The 24685-nt window shown below is 49.1% G+C and overlaps 1 protein-coding gene across 4 annotated transcripts in view; it reads left to right on the top strand.

Moving 5' to 3' along the window:
* Window positions 1–24685, top strand: part of TMOD1 (tropomodulin 1) — an 84249-nt gene that overhangs the window by 53998 nt on the left and 5566 nt on the right. The window contains exons 5-9 of one of the 4 annotated variants that reach the window (XM_045780520.2): window positions 2849–2938; window positions 3855–3985; window positions 5639–5746; window positions 10564–10707; window positions 21892–22036. In XM_045780520.2, coding sequence (XP_045636476.1) covers window positions 2849–2938; window positions 3855–3985; window positions 5639–5746; window positions 10564–10707; window positions 21892–22036 — 618 coding nt within the window. Of the gene's footprint in view, window positions 1–2848; window positions 2939–3854; window positions 3986–5638; window positions 5747–10563; window positions 10708–14511; window positions 15866–21891; window positions 22037–24685 lie in introns of those variants that run through there. The other 3 variants (XM_045780521.2, XM_045780519.2, XM_087869537.1) reach the window with 3 other exon arrangements.

Raw genomic sequence — 24685 nt, 5'->3', positions numbered from 1 at the left:
CTCTCAGGAGGACCAGCCGGCCATAGGAGATTACATCTTTCCTCTGATTCTTAGCAATCTTTCCAAACTGTTTTTCCAAACTGTGGTCCCAACAGCAGCCCAGAACCACCTCGAACCACCCCCCACACACACACCGGCCTGTGGGAGCCAGAAGAGTCAGCTCCAGAAGGTGGCTCCCAGTGAGCCGAACCCCCCGCTGCTGACTCAGGCCTTGGCCCCCCACTGCCCACGTAGAAGCAGCCTAAATTAAAGCCCAGAGAGCTCTAAAAAATGCAGATGTCTCTCCCTATCAATGCTCCTCAGTGATGAGCAGGAGAGTCTAATTTTAGCAGAGAGGATTCTTAGAATGTGAGAAACAGAAGGGCTTTGAGATCGTCTCATCCTGCGGTTCTCAGCCCCCACTGAGCATCAAAATCATGCAAGGAGATTAAAAATATATCTGCGGAGATTCAGATCAGCTGGTCCAGGAGGAGCACCAATATTGTCTTGAAGCTGCGGGTGATTTGTACGTGCAGCTGGGCTAGAGAACCAATGGCCTTTCCTTACCCCTCCTTGCACGGAGGAGGCTGAAGCCCGGGGAGGGCTGGGGACCTGCCCCCGGTCACACGGAATCAGGGGTTATATTCAGCACTGGAACTTAGGTCTCCTGACTCTTCACCAAGGGCTCTCGTATTGTCTGTCTCACTAGAAAGCATGTCTAATGAGATGGCCAGGGAAATTAACACAAAATCCATCAGCAAATATTCACCAAATACTGTATTCTGAAGGAGAGGAGGAAGAGAGAGAATATTCTTCCCCAACCTCTGGAAGCCCAAAGTCCAGTAGAGGAAGCACACATGCACCGAGTTGACCTAACACTGTGTGGACTGTGCTGGGATAAGGACAGCGGGTCCGTGGGGAAACTAGAGAAGACGAGGGAGGAAGTGCTAGTCCAAGTCTTGAAGGGTGGGAAGGTAGAGTGGTTGAGTCAAATACAGGATGCTCAGTTAGATTTGAATTTCAGATAAACAAGGAATAAGTTTTGATATAAGTAGATCCCAAATACTGAATGGGACACACTTATACTCAAATATTATTTGTTGCTTATCTGAAATTCCAATTTAACTGAGTGTCCTGTATTATTTGCTAAGTCTAGCGGCCCTATTGGGGGCATTTCAGCAGCGCCCATGGCAGATGGAGAGAGAATCACCAGTAGAGGGGACAGTGTTGGCAGAAGCGGGAGAATGTACCGAGCCGTGACCATTTGTGTCACCAGAGCCCAAAGGGGTGGGTGAGGAACAAGCCATCGAAGCCGCTGGCCCAGGGAGGGCTGGTGAAGCCAGGCTCTAGGGTCACAAGCTACCATCCTCCCACCCGGGAGGCACCTCACCTAGCAAAGCCTCACAGTCCCCATGTCCTTCCTTCCCGCTGTAGTCCGTTCTCCACACACAGCCAGAGTGACACTCCCAGAACCCGAGCCGGGCCATCTTAGGCCCTGCTAAGGCCTCCAGTGGCTTCGTGGCTGCACCTAGGGGAAAGACGTACAAAGTCCTTACCTCAGCCTAGAAGACCCTGCGGGACCTGAACGGGCCTATTTGATTTAAATCTACTCCACAGTGTTGTTGTGAAGATTCAGGGGGATGCTGTCAGGCAGGTTCCAAACTTGGCTGCCCCCTGAAACTACTTAGGGAGCCTCGAAAAAGGCAGATGCCTGACCCCACCCCTGGAGATGGTGGTTAATTGGTCTGGGGGAGTCCTGGGCATCAGGAGTTTGAAAAGATGCCCCAGGGGTTCCAAAGTGCAGCCAGACTGAGAATCACTGACATACAGCCTGTTCTCTGGCCCAGAGCAAGCACGCAGCGAGGGGCGGGGGGGGGGCAGTCCCCCACAGTCCAACTCAGCTCTGTCTGTCTTCTGTTTACCTTCCCCGCCCTAGCCTTCCACTCCCTGAGCTTGAGGGCTTTCCCACCCACCATTCCGTCTGCCTGTCCAGAATGTTCTACCTCCCTTCCCTTGACTTAGACAACACTACTCATCCCTCCCATCCCAAGTCCCTCTGTTCTCTTCTCCCAGAACGCACTGGACTTTTCCTTTCCAACACGTGTACTCTGTGCTTATGTTTTCAATTGTGTGGGCACCTGCCTAGCCTCTCTCTCCCCCAACAGACTTTGTTGTTCCCTGCTGCCTCCCACACACAGCCCCACTCTCTCAGCCCCCCAATCCCCCTACTCCCTCCACCACCACCCACCAGAGCAGGCATACAATGTGGGCACTCAGTAAATGTTGGACAAACGAGTGGATGAAAGCCTGACTGAGCACAGGAATGATGTGGTCAGATCTGCATTTCCAGAAAGATCTTTCTGGGTGCTCTGTGCTGAATGCTGGTTGGGGGGAGGGTAGGAAGAGACCAGGGCCAGGACAGCAGTGATTACACAGCTGTGATAATACAACCACAAAACGGTAGGGCCTCAGCCAGGACAGAGGTGACAGAATGGGAGGTGGGACAGATGAGAGACAGTGTTTAGCAGGGAGCGGACTTAGGGGGTGCTGTGTGACTGAGGGTCCACCCTGAGGGGACAGGCAGGATGCCAAGATGGAAGGTGATCCAAAGGAAGGGACTGTTGCTGGGAAGGACGAATTCTCTCTTGGCCAAGCTGGGCTGGGTGTACTGGTGGGACACTGGGAGACACCTAGAAATCTGAGGCCGGGGTTAGGAAAGTCTCCACTGGGTGTGGAGATTTCAGGGTCACATAATAGAGACAAGAGTAAAACTCAAATAAAATGTAAAAGCATCAAGTGTTTCTTGCCGTTTCCGTGAGCAAACATTCCCGGGGTGTGGAACGTCACGGGCCGCCCCCTGTCCCCGCAGCCATCCTGGGCATGCACACGCTCATGAGCAGCCAGCAGTACTACCAGGCCCTGGGCAGCAGCTCCATCGTGAACAAGGAGGGACTCAACAGTGAGTACACAGCCCTGGTCCCCAGCTTGGGCCACCCTCCCCTGCCCCCAGCGACACGACGCCCTGGAAGCGAAGGTGTCCCCGTGCTTCTTGCTTCCGCTGCCCACTCATGCTCTCTGGCTGAGCGCAGACGTTTTAAATTTTTATGTAGCCAAATCGATCCACCTTCTCCTTTTCCTTTGCTGGGATTTGTGTCTTGTTCATGCAGGACTTCTCCATCCTCATGTGATAAAAACGTCCTCCTGTATTTTCTTCTGAAAGTTTTAGAGGTCTGCCTTTTGTATTCAACTTCTTGCTCCCCCTGGAGTCCGTGTGTGGGTGTGGTGTGGGATGAGATCAGACTGTCATTTTTAATGCCTCTCCCCTGGGGACAATCCTGTTCTGTGTAAAGTCCATCCCTTCGCCGCTGGCTTGGACTCCATCATGAGCATGAATTTCTACACATCCACACGGGTCTGTCTCCTGGTGCCTCTTTTGTTCCGTGAGTCCCCTTGTCCTTTCTTGTGACCATATTGCAAAGTTTTCCTTGTTCCCTTGCATTGTCCCACGCTGGCATTTTGGCCCCTGAAAGCAGCGAGGGTACCCTCTCTCTGGAACGCTTATATGTTTCTCTCACGTTCAGACTTCCTTTTCTCCTCACAAGAGTCCATGAGGTAGAGTGACTGCCTGCACTTTACGGATGAGGACACAGAGGGTCAGAGGGTTTCAGTCATTCACCCTGTCCTTGTGGGATGGCAGAGGCCGAGTCCAAGCAGGGCGCAGCCAGCGCTTCTCCCGGCCCCTCCCGGCGCCCCAGGAATGCACAGCCTTCTCTTGTGCCCGCACCCTGCAGCTGCTTCCTCCCAGGGAATCCTCGTGTGGAGGGACAGGGTCCCCGTGTTTCCGTGAGCCACCTCTCTTTTGTCCGTCACTCTAGGCGTGATCAAGCCGACACAATACAAGCCTGTGCCCGATGAAGAGCCAAATTCAACAGACGTCGAGGAAACCCTGGAGCGGATAAAGAACAATGACCCAAAACTTGAGGAGGTTAACCTCAACAATATCCGGGTGAAGTCCTTTTTATTTCGCTTCACCCGGGGTGGGTGGGAGGAGCCATGTCTGTGTCACCCCAATGTCTGGGTCCCAGGCTTGGCTGTGTGGAGAGAACAGGGTCCAGTTTGGGTTCTGGGTGCTTCTGGATCAGGAAAGGGGCCAAACCTCTAAAAGACCTGGGCAGTGCAAACAAACACGTCCTATAGCCCTGGTTTCTTCAGGCCCAGGTGTTCACCATGGGCCAACACAGTTTCAATTCTGGAAACCTACCTTGTTATTCGAAACACTGAGAGCTTCTCCAAGCTAAAATCGTTAAGTCAGACACACCTGACTGCCGGGGATCCCAAGGCTGGAAAAAGCCTGTGCCCAGCAGGCGTGTGGTGTCCCTCAGCCCTGGGAGGGGCCAACCCCTGAAGCATCAGTGCTCTATCGTATGTATAGTCAGCCTCATTCTGCAGCTCTGGCAGGGAGCTGTCAGCCCATATGTGTCCGGATGTTTCCTGTGTGACCACCAAGGGCAGAGGAGGGTCAGATGGACAAGCAGTCCTACCCTGGACAGGCTGCAGGAGGAATTCAGAAGCAGGACCAGCTGCCTGCCCACCTGCTCAGCCCGGAGGCCAGCGGGATTAGTTCTGGGAGGGTGTGGGGTAAGAGAAGAAGTGGGCCCCCCACTCCCCGGCTCCTCTTTCCTTTCTTCTCCACTTTCTTTTAAGTGGCTGCCAGCCCCACGGCATAATCTGATTGGAAAGCTGCGCCCGCAGTGTTCTCCTCCACCTGGCCTCCCCAGGCTCTGCTCCCACGGGGAGCTAATGTGACGCTCTGAAATGAGAGATCCGTGCATACACAGCCAGGTTTCCTCTCGGATGCCTCCATTGTCTGCCGTGTGCCCCGTGGGAGGCCCTGGCACAGCTCAGAACCCTGTGCCCTGGCAGTGAACACTGGCTCGGAGCAGCGTAGGGCTGTGGAACCTGGCCATGGCTGTGGCTCGTCCCTCTCCAGGCCTCAGCTTCCCTTCCGAGTGTGAGAAGGTTGGACCAGATCAGCAGTTTCCATCTGAGAAGATTAAGAAATCTATGCCAATGCCCACCCACCCTCACCCCCCGAGATTCTGGATTTATAGGTCTGGTTCAGACCCACGCATGAGCATTTTATAGAAGTTTCCCCGGGGACCTCTGATGTGCGGTACACCTGAGACTCTCCGGGACAGATGTCTCCTAGAGATCATCTGGAGCAGTGCACAGCCCCCACCTTGGTGATCCAGAAACAGAGAGAGGAGGAGACCTCGCCTAGAGTCACAGAGAGAGTCAGAAACATGGCCAGTTGTCCGGGCAGAGGCCGAGGCCCTGCCCACCCCCACACCCCAGTCCTGAGCTCTTGGCACAACAGTCCTCTGCACCCTCTGCCTTGGTTTTCTCTGGTCTCCACCTGCACAGATAGCTTTGGGTCCTACCCCAAATTGTCAGGGAGGATTTTCTCAATCTGTTTACCAGAAAGTTCTCTCCAAATCTCAGCCATGTGGGGCAAAGCCAGAACCCTTTGCCATTCTGCTATTTGGTCAGAGACCTACTAGGAATCAGTCCACATGTGTGAGAGGGTTACTGCCCCATCTGTCTGCCCAACCTGAGCCTGGTCTGGGCTGCTCCTTACTGCCTGCCTTTCTCTCTGCAGAATATCCCCATACCCACTCTCAAGGCATATGCGGAAGCCCTGAAAGATAACTCGTATGTGAAGAAGTTCAGCATCGTGGGAACGCGGAGCAATGACCCTGTGGCTCATGTATGTACCTTTCAGTCCTGCTGCATTGAGAGCGGGGGTCATAGAAACGGAAGGAGTGATGCTTGTGGCCTCAGGGCTGGCCGAACTCCGCTGACGAAGAACCCCGTGTGGTGTGGTGAAAGGCAAAGGGCTGGGAGCCAGGAGAGGGTGTGAACACAGTGGCCGTTATCCGGGCAACATCTGTACATTACCCTAGTTAATATCCACAATCCCCCCTGATCTCAGGGGTGCAGGCCTCCCCACTTTGCAGATGAAGCACCTGGAGTGCAGGGAGTTCAGGCATTTTGCTTTGTCCAAAGTTGCGCAGCAAGTGAGAGGTGGAGCTAAGATTTAAATGCAAGTCACGTTGGCTCTAAAGCAGATCTGTCTCCACTCGGCACATCACATTAGACAAGTACCTGCCCCTCCTTGGGCTTCAGTTTCTCTATATCTAAAATCATTGTCTTACTCAGTGGGTCCTGACGATCAATTTTATCTGTTTTTTGCCCAAGTCTTAAAGATATTGCTGATCAAATTAAATTGTACTTATTATAAGGTAGCCATCAATTCTTTTTTTCTTTTTTTTAAATATTAAAACGTATTTATTGAGAGTCTGTGTCCAGCACTGAATTATGCTCTGAGAATACAACTATGACTGACAGTCATAGCTCCCACTTTGATGAACGTAACAGTCCATTTGGCCATGCAGACAACCAAAGGCTGACAGTATAGTATGATTATTCCAACACTAATAGCAGGTTAGAAGTGCAAGAATTAGCTTACCAGGGATGGCAGTTAATCAGTAAGTAGCAATCAGTTTGTTAATAGCCACAAAATAACTTGCAGGAATTTTGACTGGGGTCGCACTGAACTTGTAGATCAAGCGGGAAAGAACTGATATCTTGACAATGTTGAGTCTTCTTATCCATGAACATGGACTATCTATTTCTTGAGTTCTTTATACACCAGAGTTTTACAGTTTTCCTCCTGTAGATCTTCTACCTATTTTGTTAGCTTTATACCTAAGTAGTTCACTTTTGAGGGTACTAATGTAAATGATATTGTGTTTTTAATTTCCTATTCCACTTGTTTCTTGCTGAATATAGGAAAGTGATTAGTTTTTGTATATCAACCTTGCCATCCTGCAACCTTGCTATGATCATTTATTAGTCCCGGGAGGGTTTTTTTGTCAATTCTTTCTACAGAGACAATCATATCAGCTGCAAACATTTATTTCTTCTTCCCAATACATACACACACACACACACACACACACACACACACACACACACATTTGATTTCCTTTTCCTGCCTATTGCATTAGCTAGAACTTCTATTCTGATGTTGAAAAGGAGTGGCGAAGGGGTTCATCCTTGCCTTGTACCTAATCTTAGTAATAACATTTCAAGTTTCTTACCATTAAGCATGATATTAACTGTAGGTTTTTTACAGATACTCCTTGCCAAGTTGAGGAAGTTCTCAGCTATTTCTAATTTACTGAGCGTTTTTATTATGAATGGGTGTTGGATTTTGTCAAATGCTTTTTCTGCATCTACTGATACGATATGTGACTTTTCTTTTTTAGCCTGTTGATGTGATGGGTTACATTAATTGATTTTCAAGTGTTGGACCAGCCTTGGCTACTTGGGATAAACCCCACTGGTTATGGTATATAACATTTTTATACATTGTTGGATTCAATTTGCTATGTTTTTGAGGATTTTTGCATCTATGTTCACGGGAGATATTGGTCTGTCGTTTTCCTGTAATGTCTTTGTATTGGTATTAGGATAATGCTGGCCTCATAGAATGAGTTAGGAAGTATTCCCACTGCTTCAATTCTCTGAATGAGATTGTGGAGAATTGGTATCATTTCTTCCTTAAATATTTGGTAGAATTCACCATGTGGGCCTGGTGCTTTGTTTCGGAAAGTTATTAATTATTGATTCTATTTCTTTAATAAGCAAAGGCCTATTCAAGTTGTCTGTTTCTTCTTATGTGAGCTTTGTCACATTGTGTCTTTCAAGGAATTCGTCCATTTCATCCAGGTTATCAAATTTGTGGACATAAGAGTTGTTCATAGTATCCCTTTATTATCCTTTCAATTTACATGGGATCTGTAGTAAGAGGCCTCTTTCATTTCTGATATTAGTAATTTGTGTTCTCTCTCTCTCTCTTTAGCCTGGCTTGACACTTATCAATTTTACTGATCTTTTCAAAGTATCTGCTTTTCGCTTCACTAATTTTCTGTATTGATTTTCCGTTTTCAGCTTCATTGATTTCTGCTCTAATTCTTATTTATTTCTTCCGGTTACTTTGGATTTAATTTGATCTTCTAAAAGTTTTCTAAAATGGAAACTTAGATTATTGAATTTAGATTTTTCTTCTTTCTTAATATATGCATTCAACACCCGATATTTCCCTCTCAACACTACTTTCACTGCATCGCACAAATTTTAATAAGGTATGTTTTCATTTTCATTTAGTTCAAAAACTTTAATTTCTCTTAAGGTTTCTTTTTTGCCCCGTGTGTTATTTAGAAATGTGTTGTTTAATTACCATGTATTTGGGGATTTTCAATGTTATCTTTCTGTTACTGAGTTCTAGTTCAATTCTGCTGAGCTCTGAGAGCAGATGTTGTATGATTTCTGTTCTTTTCCATTTGTTAAGGTGTGTTACATGGCCCAGAATGTGATCTATCTTGGTGAATGTTCTGTGTGAACTTGAGAAGAATGTGCATTCTGCTGTCGTAGGAAGAAGTAGCCTATAAATGTCACTTCCATCCAGTTGATTAATGGTGTTGTTGAGTTCAATTATGGCCTTACTGATTTTCAGCCTTCTGGATCTTTCCATTTCTGATCGAGGGCTGTTGAGATCTCCAACTCCAGCAGTGATTCATGTTTCTCCTTGCACTTCTATCAGCTTTCCCTGTTACAGCCTGACGCTCTGTTGTTCGGCACATGTACGTTAGGGATTGTTATGTCTTCTTGGGGAATTGACCCCTTTGTCATTCTGTAATGCCCTTCTTTATCCCTGATAACTTTCCTGGTTTTGAAGTCTATTTAATAACAATCAATTTTATTTAAAAATTGATTTTTAATTGAAGTATAATTAATGTTATAATAGTGTCTGGTGTTCAATATAATGATTCAACATTTCTGTACATTCCCCAGTGCTCACCAAGATAAGTGTACTCTTAATCCCCCTTATCCATTTCACCCATCCTCCCACCCACCTCCCCTCTGGCAACCACCAGTTTGTTCTCTCTATTTAAGAGTCTATTTTTGTGTGTATCTCTTTTTTTTTCTTTGTTCATTTGTTTCTTAAATTCCACATATGAGTGAAAAGCTCTGTAAGCACCCCTACTCCCTGCCCCAGCTCCTCTCCCTGCACCCCCATTCCTCTACCATGATCCAGAAAAGAGTGGACACCTGGCACGACAGGGTCTGCAGGACCTGCTCAGGCACCAGCTGGTCCACTCGGATTGGCCTGGTGCACTGCCTATCAGTTACTTAATATTTTGATTATCAGGCCTGGACAGGCCTTTTCTGGGGAGCAAGAGGCTGCTATGGAAAGAACACAGCCTGGGGCCCTCTCCTCAGGAGTGTCCAACCTCCTCAGAACCCTAGAGAAAGCCAGCGTGCCATCCTGGGGACACATGGAAGCAGGGGTGGGGGGCAGGAGGGAAGGATGATTTCAACAAGAAAGGCTTTCTGGGAGCTGAGCTAGTATAGAGTTTCCTCAAGCAGGGATGGTGGGAAGGGCGTTGCTGGCTCAGAGAGTCATTTCGGACAACCAGGGCCCACTGATGGTACATCCTGGGCTATCAGCTGCTGGTGTCCTCTTTCCTCCATGACACATCGTTTCCACCAACTGCTAATTACCTCATTTCCTTCAGAGGCTCTGATTGTCATCCACACCCCCTGGCTGAATTCCCCTGAAACGTGCTGGGGGCCACCTGAGCTCCTCTCCTCCCATTTGCCCTGGTCACTTGCCCAGTGGGGTGGTTTCCCAGGCGTCCTTCTCTGCTCTCTGCTGCTCAAAGAGAACAATGACTCCATGGAATCCCAACAGGGAAATTGAAGCGACAAGTGGAGGGCATGCAGGGAGGTCGGGACTCCACTAGTCACTCATCGAACAGTGACTGAGAACCTACTGTGTGCTGAGCATGTGGGCACCAGGGGATGAATAAGGTGCATTTCATCCCATTGAGAGTAGATAGGCTAATAGCAGAGACAACACCAGTATAAAAACAACTCTGAACAGAGGAACGCAAGTTCCATGAGGGAGGTTATGGATAAATTCCACAAAGTGCAAGAGCACAGGCCACAGCTAGCTGGGGCCGTCAGTATAAAGGCTCCTGGGGAGGAATTGAGAATGGCCTTGAAGGACAGGCAGGGTTTGGATGAGTGAAGTAGAAAGGAAAGGGCATCCCAGGTGGCAGAGACAGGACAAGCAAAGGCAAAGCAGTGCGAGAGCACCAGGCGTGCACAGGGAGCCGAGATCAGCCCCGCTGTCAGGGAGCAGTGAGCCTTGAGGCGGAGCAAGGGAGGAGAACCGGGTGATCGAGGCTGGATGCAGGCTAAGGAGTGTGGAATTCTCCAGTTAGGGGTTCGGGAGCCACGGCACATTGGAGGGGAGGAGAGACATGGGAGTTGTGCTTCGTGAAGGAGGCTGTAGAGACCGTCTTGCCTGGTCCCTGGCTTGAGCAGCGTGAGTGTGCAAGGAATGTTCGCTCCCAGCAAGGCCCTCATGGTATTTTAGGTTCTACCCAGGAGGGGCTCCAGCCTTGCTCAGGGGGACTCACGGGTACCCTTGCTTTTCTCCTGAACTCCAAGGCCCTTGCGGAGATGCTCAAGGTAAATAAGGTGTTGAAGACGCTGAATGTGGAATCCAACTTCATTTCCGGAGCCGGGATCCTGCACCTGGTGGAAGCTCTTCCATACAACACTTCTCTAGTGGAACTGAAAATCGATAACCAGGTAAGAGGCACAAGGGTCGTCTCTTTGTGTCCTTCACTACAGGGTGCTTGCGGTTCTGCCCTTGCCCATGTCCTGATGGGTGGGTAGGTGCTGCTGGACAGAGCAGACCCAAGGCCCAGCTACAAGGCACCCCAAAGCTCGCTGGTCCACACCCGCCACCATGTTCATCTTCCTTCTTCATCATGCCCATCAAGTCCTCTGCCAGCTTCTGCTTGTATACCCCTCGTGACGGGAGCTCATTCCTTACCAAGGTCACCCCTTCAGTTCTTAGTGAGAATATCTTTCCCCATATCCAGTAGAAATCAGCTTCCTGCAAGGCCCATTTATTGGGCTCAATTCTGTTCTCTGCTGCACGTGGGACACATCGGGGGCACAGATATTATAAACCACTGGAGTCTTCCTCACCAGGCTAAATACCCCTATTTTCTTCCAACACCCCTGTCCACCCCCTCAGTGGGCTTTTGAGTCTCCTTACCACTGGCTTTATTCTCTGGGCAAACACTAGTTTGACTTTTTCCTTATGGGGTTGCCATTTCTCTGTGACTTCTGTGGCTCAGTCATTTATTATCAGGGTGAGCCTTGCAGTCCTGACTCTCTAAGATGATGCCAGCTGCAGTATCTATGGTGCCTGGGCTAAGGGTCTATTGTGGGCTGCACTCTGTCCAACACACCTTACACACATCGTGTCTGACCTTCCCAACAACGCTGCAGGATGTGGGTGTCTCTGACTTAGTCTGCAGGAGAAGCAGCCTGGACAGGCTGAGACAAGCAACTTTCTCAGCATCACCCACTTAGCACATTGGGAAGCGGGATTCGAATTTGGGTCTCTGTGACTCCAAAGCCCACACTCTTTCCATGACACCACGTTGCTTTTAATGTTAAAATGCTGTCTTCTTTAGGGGCTCTGGATAGGGATCTTTTGTTTTCCTACCTGAGAATGTTTGCAGGATGGTCGTATAAATACGTGCATGGGGAAAAGATTGGAAGGAAATGTAGCAACATTTAAACAGTGGTTATTCCTGAATGAGACTATCTGTACTTTTCATCCTGATGGCAGAATACCACACACATATGGGAGAGTGCACAAAACTTCAGTGTGCAGCTCGGGGACTCACGGCAGGCGTGTGCCCCTGTGCAAGTGCAGAACTAAAGCATTACCCTTCCCAGTCATAAGCCCTTGAAAACTCCCCACTTGTGCGCCTCCATGCCTTTGCTCTTGGTTGTCTTTCATCCTGGAATGTCCTCTTCCACCCCTACCCCTTCTCTGCCTGGAGAAGCCCTCGTCTTCCTTCTGGATTCAGTTGAAGTCTCTCCCCCCTGCGGTGTTCTAGAGCCAACTTGCCAGAGCTGATTGTAGGCATCGCTTCTCACTCCACTTCGGTGATGGCATGCTGGTACCTTGAAGTCGCTCCTGGTGGGAATATTTACACTATGGAAATTGGCAAACACTACAAATACAACTGTTTTTTTTTTTTTAGACCCAGCATATCACTACTTTCTCCCATTAGCTTACCTTAGGGCCTCTAACCCTCTCCCCAGAGAGAGTTAAGTGATCCCTCCCTGTGTTCTCCTAGCACTTCAGCTTCCCATGAGCTTCTCGGAAGCTGGTGCTGTATTTGAACCATCTCTTTATTTCAGTGCCCAGCTCAGAACTTGGCCCCTCAGTGGTGCTTGGTAAGCAGGGCTGCCCTGGGTCGTTGTGTATGTTGTTCACTGCACAAGGGGCCAGGTGCAAAATCCAACCCACACTCTCTTCTCCAAGCCTTTGTATGAGGCTTGTTCACCCAGAGAAGGTACTTTTTTCTAATTCACATAGAGTACCAGCCCTTGAGTGAATTTGCTACCCTGGACTCCTGCATCTCTCGCATGCCAACGGCTGCTGCTGCATCACCCTTTCCCAGCCCCTCCCCATTCCCACTCTTTCTGCCTCTGCTGATCCTGCTTTACTGCAGGCAGGAGGGGCAGATCCACTGGAACAAAGGCACGCAGCAGGCTTAGCAGCAGCCCTGGGCCAAGGCCTGGGATTGGCTACTCATGTGACTCCAAGCCTGGCTGGGCAGGGAGTCGGGGTCTCCCAGCTCAGCTGAAACCTGACTCCAGGGGCAGAATGTTGGCCAGAATTGACCCAGAGCGCTGGCCTCAGGTCCTTGTGATGACAGCTGCCCGAGAGTGAGCTGCCTACCTTCCCTCTCCCTGCTGTCCGCCCCGGCTGAGCCCAGAGTCCGAGCCAGTGCTGCCTGGCACCCTCCCCCTCACTGAACACCCTGGTGTGAGAACGTTCACTTCCCTGAGCCTCAGTTTCCTCACTTACAAAATGAGGATCATAAGAATTTCTACTTCTAAGGAAATGACAGATGTCAACTATGAGGTCGTGAACTTTTATGATTACTCCAGAGGTGCCCTAGAGAGTTCACGCGGTGCTCTGAGAGTTCCTTTACCGAGGAGGTGCCATGTATCCACGATCCCATTTCACGCTCTCAAAGACTCTTTGTGAGTGGGAATTATAACCCACTCTGTGTTGTGGTGGAGGACATAAGGCCCAGACAGGCTCTGCAAACTGCCTGTGGTCACACAGTGAGTAAGTGACAGAGGCGAGGTTTGAACCCAGGCCGAGGTGACTCCAGAGTCCGTGAACTATGCTTCTCTGGTCTTTTGAATCCGACTGTAGTTTTGTGTGGGTCTTACTTGGCTTTTTTTGGCAGTCCCTTTCCCTTGCTGTGAGGCTAGAGCGCTGGTCACCACCTCCCCCCACCATCCTGGGAGCCTCTGTTTTTGTTTCATCTGAGCATTTGAGGAGTGCTGGCTGAACCCCAGGGCGCTGCTAGGCTCTGTATATGAATGAGGCTCTGGCTCTGCCCTCCAGCGATTCCACACCAGACAGGAAGGCAGCAAGTACAGAAATGATCACTGAACCAGGTGCTTCAGCGAGCCACAGACGGCGGGCCTTTGCGGAAGCAATCTCAGTCAGGGGCAGATATCTTGGAGGGCTTCTTGGAGGAGGAGGAGTTCGCGATAAACTCCTAGGATGGATAGTATCTCAGAGAGTGAAGTGGATGGAGACCGTGGCATCTCAGGTGCATGAATACAGAGAAGGAGAGGGGAAAGCCATGGAGCCCATCCCCTGGAAGAAGCCAGAAAGGGAGTTAGAAATCCAAAGGGCTCTGAATGGGTAGGTTGAGTGAAAGTGGGCTGTGGGCTGTGGGCTGTGTTCTGGAAAGATGGTTCCCAGCTGGATAGCAGAGGAATTGAGGCAAGCGTCAGGGCCTGGGAGACCAGACAGAGGAGGGGGAGCTGTGGGGCAGTGCTTCCCCAGGCCTGGAATCTAGGGAAGGCCACCAGGGCCTCTCACAGTGCGTCTCTGCTCGGGTGCCCCAGCACTGGGCTCTGAGGGGTGTGCCACAGAGGAGGTGATGAGTGGTATGTGATTTATTCCTCATTCCTGGTTAGTCACCAAGGTCCTCAGAGGCCGCAGCTTTCCCCTCAGCCCTTGGGACTGTAACCTGTGTTAGCGAGCCTCTGTCCTCCTTCTTCCTTATACGGCCAAACAAAGGAGAAAGGGACTTGGGGAGTTCTGCCCCGGTGACAAGAGCCTGGCTGGCTGGCTGGCTTAGGACCCAGATCCGGGCACTGGGATCCTGGGGCTGTTTGTTTACTCAGTCATCTCTCTCTATCTCCAAGCAATGCTGTGCTCTGCCTCCAGTGGCCCAGGGCCAGCAGGGAGGGGGGAGGGGGGAGGGGGCAGAGAGTCTGGGACCCAGCGCCAGAGGCATTGAGAAAATGTCTATTCCCGCCCTCCTTCTGCAGGTGGGTAAACTGAGGATCAAAGAAGGGACGGAACGTGCTGAGCATCAAGTCAGTGCCAGAGCTGGGCCGGAACCGGGGTGTCCCAATTTCCAGACAGGCTGCATTTGTGGCAGGACAGGCGAGACCCTCAGCCCCCAGGAGCAGGCACCGCGTATGGGGTGCCTGCCCGCCCTCTCCGTCCCAGGTTGGCCAAATGCAAATGATGAGTCTCTGCCCCTCCTGATTCGCCCTCCTCACTCCCGACAAAGCCGCCTCCAGCAGGCCCTTCCCCAGGACCTCGGTGCACCGGGTACTCCCTGCCCCTCGGAGCAGACGAGGCCTGAAAACACGACCCCTCCCCAAATGAAGTTACATGCCACGTCTGGGGGATATTGGTGGGATTTCTCACATTTCATTCCAATATTGGACAGTGAGGTTATGCTTCATATTTCGAAAAGAAGCTAAAGGAAGTGGATTGCGTTTTCTTGTTTACCCAGATTGAATTATGTCCCTAGTGCAAATAAGTTTAGAAAGAAAACAAGCCCCACTGGAATAGGATCCTGAAGGTTTTCTCACAGGGTGACACCCCTTAATTTTAGATTACATGCTCGAGGCAGCTGGCTAAGTTTTGTGTTTGTTTTTTTTAATGAGGCTGAATATGACTTTTGGTTTTGCTAAAAAGAGGAAAACCAAGCAAGCAAGACTTCACCACCAATCATGTTCTCTGTTTTGTTCCTTTACATTCAGCTTCGAAGCAGCAGCTCTTGGCTTGTGCATAATTTTTATGTCTCTCTCCATGTGTACTGGAGAAGTTCAGCCTGGAAACAGCCAGCCTCCCAGAGAGTACGGGCATGTGTCACTGTCCCTGCCTCAAAATGCCAAGTATGGTCTTTCATTGACCTCACTTCTCAGGGAAAAATGAGACAGAGTCAGTGAAAATGAGAGGAAAAAAATGTGATGTCAAGAAAATCCTTTTCTTACACAGACAGCATGAATCAGAATAAACATCTTGCACCATCTCTGATCCCCAGTGGAGGTTGCACTCTGCTCTGAAAAGCCCAGAGCTTTCCAGACAGGAGACAGACTGACCCAGGGATTACCTGTCTTCAAATCTCTGACACTTGAAGTCAAACGAGGATCGAGTCCAAGCTAAGCCTCCACTCTGTCATATTCTTGCTGTGTCACAGTGGGGAGGGGCCACTTAAGGTACCCATGCCTCAGTCTCCTCACCTCTAAAATGGGAAGGATATGCATACTCGTGCAACAGGGTTGTTAGAGGATTTAATGCGTTGACTCCTTAATGAGTACCTGGCATGTGTCTTCTCTCCATAAGGGGGAGGTGGTATTTCTATTGTTTTATTGTTGTTGCTGTTGTTTGGGGGTTTTTTAGAGAGGGAGGGGGGAGAGGCAGACGGAGAGGGGGAGAGAGAATCCTAAGCAGTCTCCACGCCCAGTGCAGAGCCTGACATGGGGCTCGATCTCACAACCCTGACACCATGACCTGAGCCAAAGTCGAGAGTCAGATGCTTAATACGCCTAGAGCCACCCAGGTGTCCCGATATGTCTGTTAATTAGAACAGTTGATAGTGGGAGAGTGGGGCGGGGAGCACTGACCTCTGAGAGATTCTAGCTTGTGCGGGAAACGACTTTTTATCCCCTTTCTCTCCTCCCTTATTCCCTTTCCTACTTATGTTTACTTCTTATTAAAGTGTAACTTATACATGGTAACAAATACATCATAAGTGGACAGCTTAATGGGTTTTTATATATATATTTATATATGGACTTATATGGTACATTATATAATAATTTTATTGTTACATTATACACACACACACAAGCACACCTGGGTAATCAACACCAAGATTAAGATATAGAACATTTCCAGCATCTCATATACCCCCTCTCAATTAATACCCTCCAAATCCAATCATGTCCTGATTTCTAACACCATGGATGAGTTTTGCCTGCTCTTAAGCTTCATATAAATGGAATCCCGTGGTGCTGTTTTGTGTCTGGCTCTTTTTGTCCAGCATTGTCTGTGAGTGTATCAGTTATCTACAGCTGTGTAACAAATTACCTTCCCAAACTTAGCAGCATAAAAAAAACACAAACATGCATGAGCTCACCGTTTCTGGGAGTCAGCAATCCAGGAGCAGTTTGGCCACATGATTCCAGCCCAGGCTCTCTGACAAGACTGCAGTCAAGTGCAATCTGAGGGCCTGACCAGGGCTGGAAAAGTCGCTTCTGAGGTGGCTCCCTCCACGGCTGTTGGCAGGACGCCTCAGCCCCTTGCCGTGTGGACCTCTTCCCCAGGCTGCTTGAGCGTCCTCTCTATACGGCAGCCAACATCTCTCAGAGCGAACGATGCAAGTGGAGAAAGAAGGAAGCCACACGTGCCTCTTTATGAGCCAGCCCTGGAAGTTACACAGTCACTTCAGCCGTGGTCTACCTGTTAGAAGTGAGTCACTAAGCACAACCACCCTCAAAGGGAGGGGAGACAGGCTCCACCTTTGGAAGGGAGGAGGGTCAAAGAATTGGCAGACATACTTTAAAATCACCAACGTGACAATCAGCTATACTATTTTCCTTTGCTGTAGTTTGGCCAGAAAGACCTTTCTAGCCAGCAGAGGTACCAAGGATGGAGCCAGGTGACTCAAAGGTGATGTGCCCCATCCTCGGGGTGTGTAAGCAGAACAGAACTTGGCAGCTATGATACGGATGGAATTTTAATATCAGCCGGGGTTTGCAACCCTGAACTTGGACTAGATCATTCCCAGGGCTCCTTTCTATTGTTTTTTTAAGTATTCCCAGTTGCCCACATCTTCTGGACCACAAAGAAAAGGCCATGATTGGCCCCGTCAGATGCACAAAGTGAGCTTCCTGATGCCCATGGTGCCTTTGGCCAGAATGGGGGTCCCAGAGCCACCCACTTGATGCCGCCTAGGGTACTGGTTGGCTGTTCATAAGCCAGTGAATCTGGTCATCTTCTCATCAGGTTGATGATACTCGGCCACAGGGAAACAAGAGTCGTCATCACCGCTGAAGGGCCCATCAGCCTTTGTACCCTCTTGGCAATTTTAACTCAAAATATGCCTGTCTTTCAAACTAGCCATTCCACAGCCCCGTGTCCAGCCTTAAGAGTACGGGCTCCCTCCCCTGCAAAGCCACTGCCACACTGCATGTGACAAGGAACACAGAAGCAAGCTACCTGTCCGTCTGTACCAGGGCTTCCTGGGAAGCAGTTCAAAGGAACGAGGGAGTTCTCTGTGTCCCAACTTAGAAAGATCTCCAGAAAATGTTGAATGAAAATGGCAAGTTGCAGAACAATGAGTATAATACAAATCAATTTGAAGGAAAAAATTAAAAATAAAAAACCCACACATTTTTATTAGATACTTAATAGAAAAAAATCCAGGGAAACACACCCCATTGGCCTGGTGCTTACTCTGCAGAAAGTGGGTAGGATTGGGATTAAGGATGTGGAGGGAAGCTCTCTGACTTTACTCAATCTGCTTTAGTATCATTTGAATTTTTAATAATAAGATTACATTTATTCACAAGTGATTGATTTAATTCTGAAGCGTATCTGAAGGGAGGGGGACCAGAGTTCTTCCCCAGCCCCCTCTCCCTGGCTCTGCTGCCACAGTCTGCTGTGGCCGGTCCTGGCATGACCCGCCCTGGGGTTCTGCCAAGGGGACTCCCAACTGCCTGTCACCCACGGTCCAGGTGGCCTCCTGATTTTTTTTTATGCCATCCAAGCAAGCCATTCATGGATTCACAGAATGCAGGTCCCTGAAGCCTGAAAGGTCACAGAGCCTAAGCCTTCTCCGTTCGTAATGAAATCTAGGGGACTCTCACAAGACACTCTCTACCCTGCGTCTACACGCCTCCAGGGACAGGCAGGCCACGATCTTACCAGGCAGTTCCTTCCACATGCAGACACTATTAACAGGTAGATCACTGTCCTGCACGCCGAGCCAAACTCCGTCTGCCTGTAGCCCCTCTTATCAGCCCTACCTCTGCCTTCAGAGCTCTCTCAAGGCTCCCAAGTTAGGCGGGGACTAGCAAATTATGAGGAAACCTCCTGCGTTCAAATCCTGGTTCTGTAACCAACGAGCTCTGTGATTTGGGGGAACTTTGTTCATACTTCTTCACGTACCTCGCCTGTAAGATGAAAGTTATAATAATAGTACGTGTTCCACAGGCTCATAGGGAGGAGAAAATGAGTGCACTTAGGGAAAGTGCTATGCCATTGCCTGGCACACAATGATCACTAAATCACAAAACAGGAGATCAGAGTTCCGGTCCCGGCAGTGTCCCCACCGCCTCCTCTCTCATCCGTGAAATGATTGAGGCCCTGAAGAGGGATAGCCTGAGAATGAAGCAAGTATGATACTTCTTAGGATGTGTGCACATTTTCTATTTTACTGTTTAATGTAAAAATAATGGTTTTGGTCGAAGATTAACACTCGGGGAAGAGTGGCCATGATTATCTAATAGAATCCTGAATTTTCTCCAATATATCCAGACACATCTGCACATGTCCCAGGGCGAGTGGACGCCTGCTTGAGAATGTGGGCCTAGAGGATCCTCTGAAGTCTTTCCAGTGTCAGGTCAAGGTCAAGCCCTGCCTCTGGCATTAAGCAGAGGGAGCACGGTCCAGCTTCCCTCTACACATGGGTTCAGTTTACTCATCTCTAAGACGACGGAGCGGCCAGCCCCTGCCAGTGCTGCCTCCCCAGGGATGTAGGGAGGTTGAATGGGGGCAGTTAGCATGGGGGTGCTTTGCGCTCTGGACTGAGTGGCACGACATGTCAGCTTTGCAGAAACAGCCCTCGCCGATGCTGGCAGCCCCTCCACTCTGGGGAGCCTGGTGCTTTCTGAGATTAGCCCTGAGCTCTAGCAGAGCTTTCCCGGAAAGCAGCCTCAGGGAGAGGCCAGGCTTCTTGCTATGTGGGGTGGGCAGGGGACCTTCCAGTTCCTTCTTGGGCCCTTATAAGCTCTCTATACTATCCGCCAGGCTAAGTGGGCCAGAGCCCAGGGCTGTGCTGAGTCCTCTGAGGACAGGTCTGAGCTCCTCCCAGCTTTTTTAGGAGTCGTGACAAATGGGCAATGGAACTTTACCAATGTCACTCTACCTGCCGAGCTTGGTGTTCCCAGCCCCATCTGAACCCAGACAGGCTCTGGTGAACTCATAATACCTGGGAGGGGATCGCCATCAAGAATCTCAGCTGAGGTCCATGCTCGTCCCTTTGGCTGGTGGGCTAATGAATCTTCTCAGCCCTCCCATGTTGTGCATCAGTTGTGTTCCTCGTTCCTCCACTCAGTCCCTCAACCTTGACCTGGAGGTACTGGGTACTGTGTGCTGGCCCTAGGCTCACAGTCTAGGGGAGCGCCATCGAACAGACTCTTCTGCGAGGGTGGAAACATTCTATATCTGCACTGAGACTGAGTTTTAAATTTATCTAATTATTTAAATTTAAAAATTTTTAAATTCAAGTAAAAAACGGGCAGAGGATCTGAATAGACCTTTTTCCAAAGAAGACATCCAGCTGGCCAACGGACACATGAAAGGATGTCCAACACCACCGATCAGCAGGGAAATGCAAGTCAAAACCACAATGAGATATCACCTCACACCTGTCAAAATGGCTAAAGTAAAAAGGACAAGAAGTAACAAGTGTTGGAGAGAACGTGGAGAAAAGGAGACCCTTGTGCACTGTTGGTGGGAATGCAGACTGGTGCAGCCACTGTGGAAAACAGTGTGGAGGTTCCTCAAAAAATTAAAAATAAAACTACCATAGGATCTAGCAATCCCACTTCTAGGTATTTAAAGACAAACTAATTCAAAAAGATCTCTGCACCCCCATGTTCATTGCGGCATTATTTACAATAGCCAAGACATGGAAACAACTTGAGTTTCCACCAATGGATGAATGGATAAAGAAGATGTGAGATATATATATATAGATATATCACATGTATATATAGATACACACACACACATATATATATAATGGAATACCGCTCAGTCATAAAAAAGAAGGAAATCTTGTGTGCAATGACATGGACAGACCTGGAGGGCATCATGTTAAGTGAAATAAGTCAGATGGAGAAAGACAAATACCTATGATCTCACTTATATGTGGAGCCTAAACAAAAACAGAAAATAGCAAGCTCATAGATACAGAGAACAGACTGGTGGTTGCCAGAGGTGAGGGGTGAGGGGTGGGAGAGATGGGCGAAGGGGGCCTCCTTGTCCTGGCTGGGACCCCCAGGACAGTATTGGTGAAAGTGAACGTTCTTGTCTTGTTCCTGCCCTTAGGGGGGAAGTCTTTAAGCCTTGATATGATGTTAGCTTGCTCTCCATGTCTTTTCAAATCCCTTTAAGATTATGTTTATTTTGTATTATCTTATTATACATGGTAACAAAATTCAAACAATAAGATACAAAGAAGAAAACAAAAACTCTCCTAAATCTCACCACCACCAGGACACTTGCAGGCCTTTTCTAGGCATTAGGCATATATATGTGTATGGAAGATACAGGTAACTTGACTTAAACATGACCTGTTTTGTTACTGGGCTTTCTTCCTCCATATTGTTTCATGGTCATCGTTCTGGGCCTGTGACCAATGATTTGCATCATCATCACCTGACAGCTGTCATGTTCTCTTGTAAAGCTCAACTGTCATTTATTTGAGCAACTCTCTCTGGATGAAGTTACTTCCCTTTTTCCTAGTATTATAAACAAGACTGACGGACATCCTCATTATATCCTTCCCAACACTATATCGTAAGGTTTTCCTTTTCTTTTGTTTCCTTTCCATCTTTGTCACTAGAAATCTTGGAGTAGGGAACTAACATCAGAAGGAGGGAGGCTTTAGAAAACAAACTGGGGACATTCCCAACTTACTGTGTGACCTCAGGCAAATCCTTTTCCATCTTTGGGCCTCTACTTCTTCATTTGTAAATCGAAGGGATTCGTCTAAGCGACTGGTTCCCAAACCTGGCTGTATATTGACATCACCTGGGAGTTTGAAAACACCACAGACACCTGAGTCTTGTTCCTGGAGATTCTGATTTCATTAGTATGAAGTAGAGCCTAGGGAGTAGGATTTTTCATTTCCTTGAGACTTGTTCATTTGAAGATACGTCCTTCTCGAGTTTTCTAGGAAAGATCTGTTCTTGGCGTCTAGCAGAGCCTGGGTTTGAATCCCAGATCATTCACGCCTGGCTGTGTGACCCTTCCCCTTCTCCAAACTTCCAGATCCCTGTTCTTGGGGAGGGGGGAGTGGCTAAAATCCCCGCCCATCGCGCAGGCTTTCTGCGAGTAGAGAAGATGAGCTCCTGTACAGAAGGGATGAGTGGTGAGTGCTGTTCTTTTCTTCATCAAAGAGCCAGCCTCTGGGCAACAAAGTGGAAATGGAGATTGTGAGCATGTTGGAAAAGAACGCAACGCTTCTCAAATTCGGCTACCACTTCACCCAGCAGGGGCCCCGGATGCGGGCGTCCAACGCGATGATGAACAACAATGACCTTGGTGAGTGCTGCTGGGCTACCTGCCCACCTGCCGGTCGTTTTCCCACCTGTCCTGGGGGGGGGGGGGCGGTATCGCCGGGAATATTCCACTGATACCTTCTCCAAAGTATCTGGAGTCCGACTCCTGACTTTCACGTTGGTCACAATTCCTTGGCTTCTGTGTTGGCGCCTGGCCTGCCGCCTCCCCCGGACTGTGCGCGCCGCGTCGGCGGGAGCTGAGGCTGAGCGCGCTGCTGCCACAAGCTTGGTGCGCGGCCCCAGCCCATTGCACCCCCGCGCCCTCTTTCATGGAGTGAAAGGAAACAAACGTGGCTGAGCTCAGGCTCACTGGGAGTCTTTTCCTCTTTCAATACCCTTCTCTGAGCTCAGAGTCCTCTCCCCTGACCGTTGGGACTGGGGCTAGTCCAGCCCCCAAAGCCACCGACCAGCACTACTTACCCAAACCCCACGCCCCCCAGACTTCACAGGGCTTTCAAGGTAAAAGTTGAAAATATTGACTTCATAGAAAGTTAAGCAGGTTACATTAATTTCATCTCAGTGGAAGGCATAGCTTATATTTTTTCTAAAAAGGAAACGAAAGAAAATGTCACCATCTTTTTTTTTTTTTTTTTTTTTGAGTGTCGGCCAAATAAGTATGCAGGTCAGCCGAATGAAAAGTAAAATTGAGCATTTTGACTTGGTTACAGGTGCCTGTTGTTTTCAAGCTCTCTGAGTATTTATGGTGTGTATCCCTGCTGGCTGTTAAAAGGATTTGGTAACAGTGTCCAAAAAGGACTATGTCTGCCAAGGCTGTAGGAATATAGGAGGGGAAAAACAGGAAAAGGAGTAAGTAGGTCTGTTAATATAATTGATCATTATATTTAGCTGTGAATTTTCTAGAACCAAGGCAAGAAGATGAACCAAGTTATAATACTCTTATTACAGAAAAGAAAGAAGTATAACAAGCTCAGAAAGAAAGAAAGAAGAAAAGAAAGGAAAGAGAGCTTCTTTCTGGGATTGACTAATGAAATAACTGTGTTTTCTAAAGGACAACGTCTTCAGTGAGCTTTTCATCAAGTTCAAGCCTGTTCTCCACGTGGGGTTTTTGGTTTTTGTTTCTAACACTCAGTAAAATGCGAAGGGCTTAATGCTAAGGCACATCTCAGAGTTCGGGTATGTCACTTCCTAGTGATGAATCCAAGGCCCGGTTATGCCCTGGAAGGACCGGAAGAATAGAGGGGAATGTGTAGCTGTGTATGCACAAGGCAGGTACTCCCAGAACCTGTGCGCGGATAACTACAGAGCTACGCACCTGCACTCGCTTTAAATTGAGTTACTCAATTCAACAAGCATTTGTCAAGGTCCCTGGGGCACTGGTGTTGAAGATACAGGTTCCCGCTCTTGAGGATATCACAGTCCAGAAGTGGTTCATTCATTCCTCACTCTAGGTGCCACTTTTTCCTAGAGCTGCAGGTCTAGAAAAGTCCATAAAACAAAAATGCACCTAGTATCCAGATTTATCTGACGTGCCCTTATTTGAAATAAGCACAAACACAAATAATTACGAATCGTTATTAGGGTATCACAGAGGTGATGGCTACACTGAGTTGTGGAGGAAGGCCAGCAGTCTAAATGCTCTTGGCTTGGCTGGGATCCGGCTTCAAAGCCAGCACTCCAAAGCCCTGAGTTCTATTCTGATATGCTGTAGCCTCACATTTCCCCCTCCCAGTTTAGATTAAGCTTTCTTCTGTGCTCCTAGCTGCCTATCCCAGGGCTAACCCAGCTTTTGTCTTGACAAAATGGCCTGGAGGCCTTTTCTAGGGACAGAAGTTCCAGATGACCAGCGGTCAGGGGTGCTGCAGTGGGGGAGGGGCACCAGAATTAGCAGGGCTGGATAACCTGGCCCTTGAGGACTCTCCCAGTCCTGAGAGTCTGTGACTCCAAAACCCAGGCCCGACTCCTATCCCCAGCAGCTTCTGAGGTTACGACGGCCAGGTCCTAGAGTGCCAGAGCTGGAAGGGCCTGCAGACTCACCCCCCCCCCCCCCAGTTCCCTTTTGGCGAAACTAAAGCCTGGGAGGAACTGCCCTTCTAGGGAGCAGCTCAGCCAAGTCCCACCCATTATTAGTTACAGCGGGCACTTTGCAAGCAACTCTGGTGTGCCCAGGACTGTGCCAAGGGACATAAAGGGCAGCAGAAAGGCTAGTTCCTTGACTCCAGAACCTTTACAACCTTTCAGGAGAGAAAAGACTCAGGGTGTGCCTAAAAATTCAGGAATGCCTGCGAAGTGTGCCCAAACAACGTGAGAAGTGACTTGTGAGGACAGAGGCTGCTTAAGCAAAGCATCCCTGTTGGCGGTGGACCTTTAGCCAGCCTTGCAGGGCAGAGACAGATTGTGGGGCAGGGCAGGAGGTGTTCTTGGTGGGGGTGCTAGCACAGGCAAGGTAGGAGGCCCTACGATTTCAGATAGGAGAGACATGAAGACCAAAAGGATTGAAGGGACTATCCTAGGGAGTTAGATCTAGAAGGAAAAGTAGGAACTCACAGAGAAGGGAGGGAAGGCCATTCCAAGCAGAAAGAGCAGCATGGGCAAAGGCAGGACCAGGAGTCTGGTGATGAAAGCAGGCAGGAGGTGAGACTGGCAGTTTCCTGGACAGGACTGCCAGGTGATC

This window comes from Ursus americanus, chromosome 18 (genome assembly GCF_024610735.1).
Source record: "Ursus americanus isolate L20-20 chromosome 18, mUrsAme1.1.p, whole genome shotgun sequence".
In the NCBI taxonomy this organism is placed as follows: Eukaryota; Metazoa; Chordata; class Mammalia; order Carnivora; family Ursidae; genus Ursus; species Ursus americanus.
Note: the sequence above shows the minus strand (reverse complement) of the source record. Positions and strands in the feature narration are given on the sequence as shown.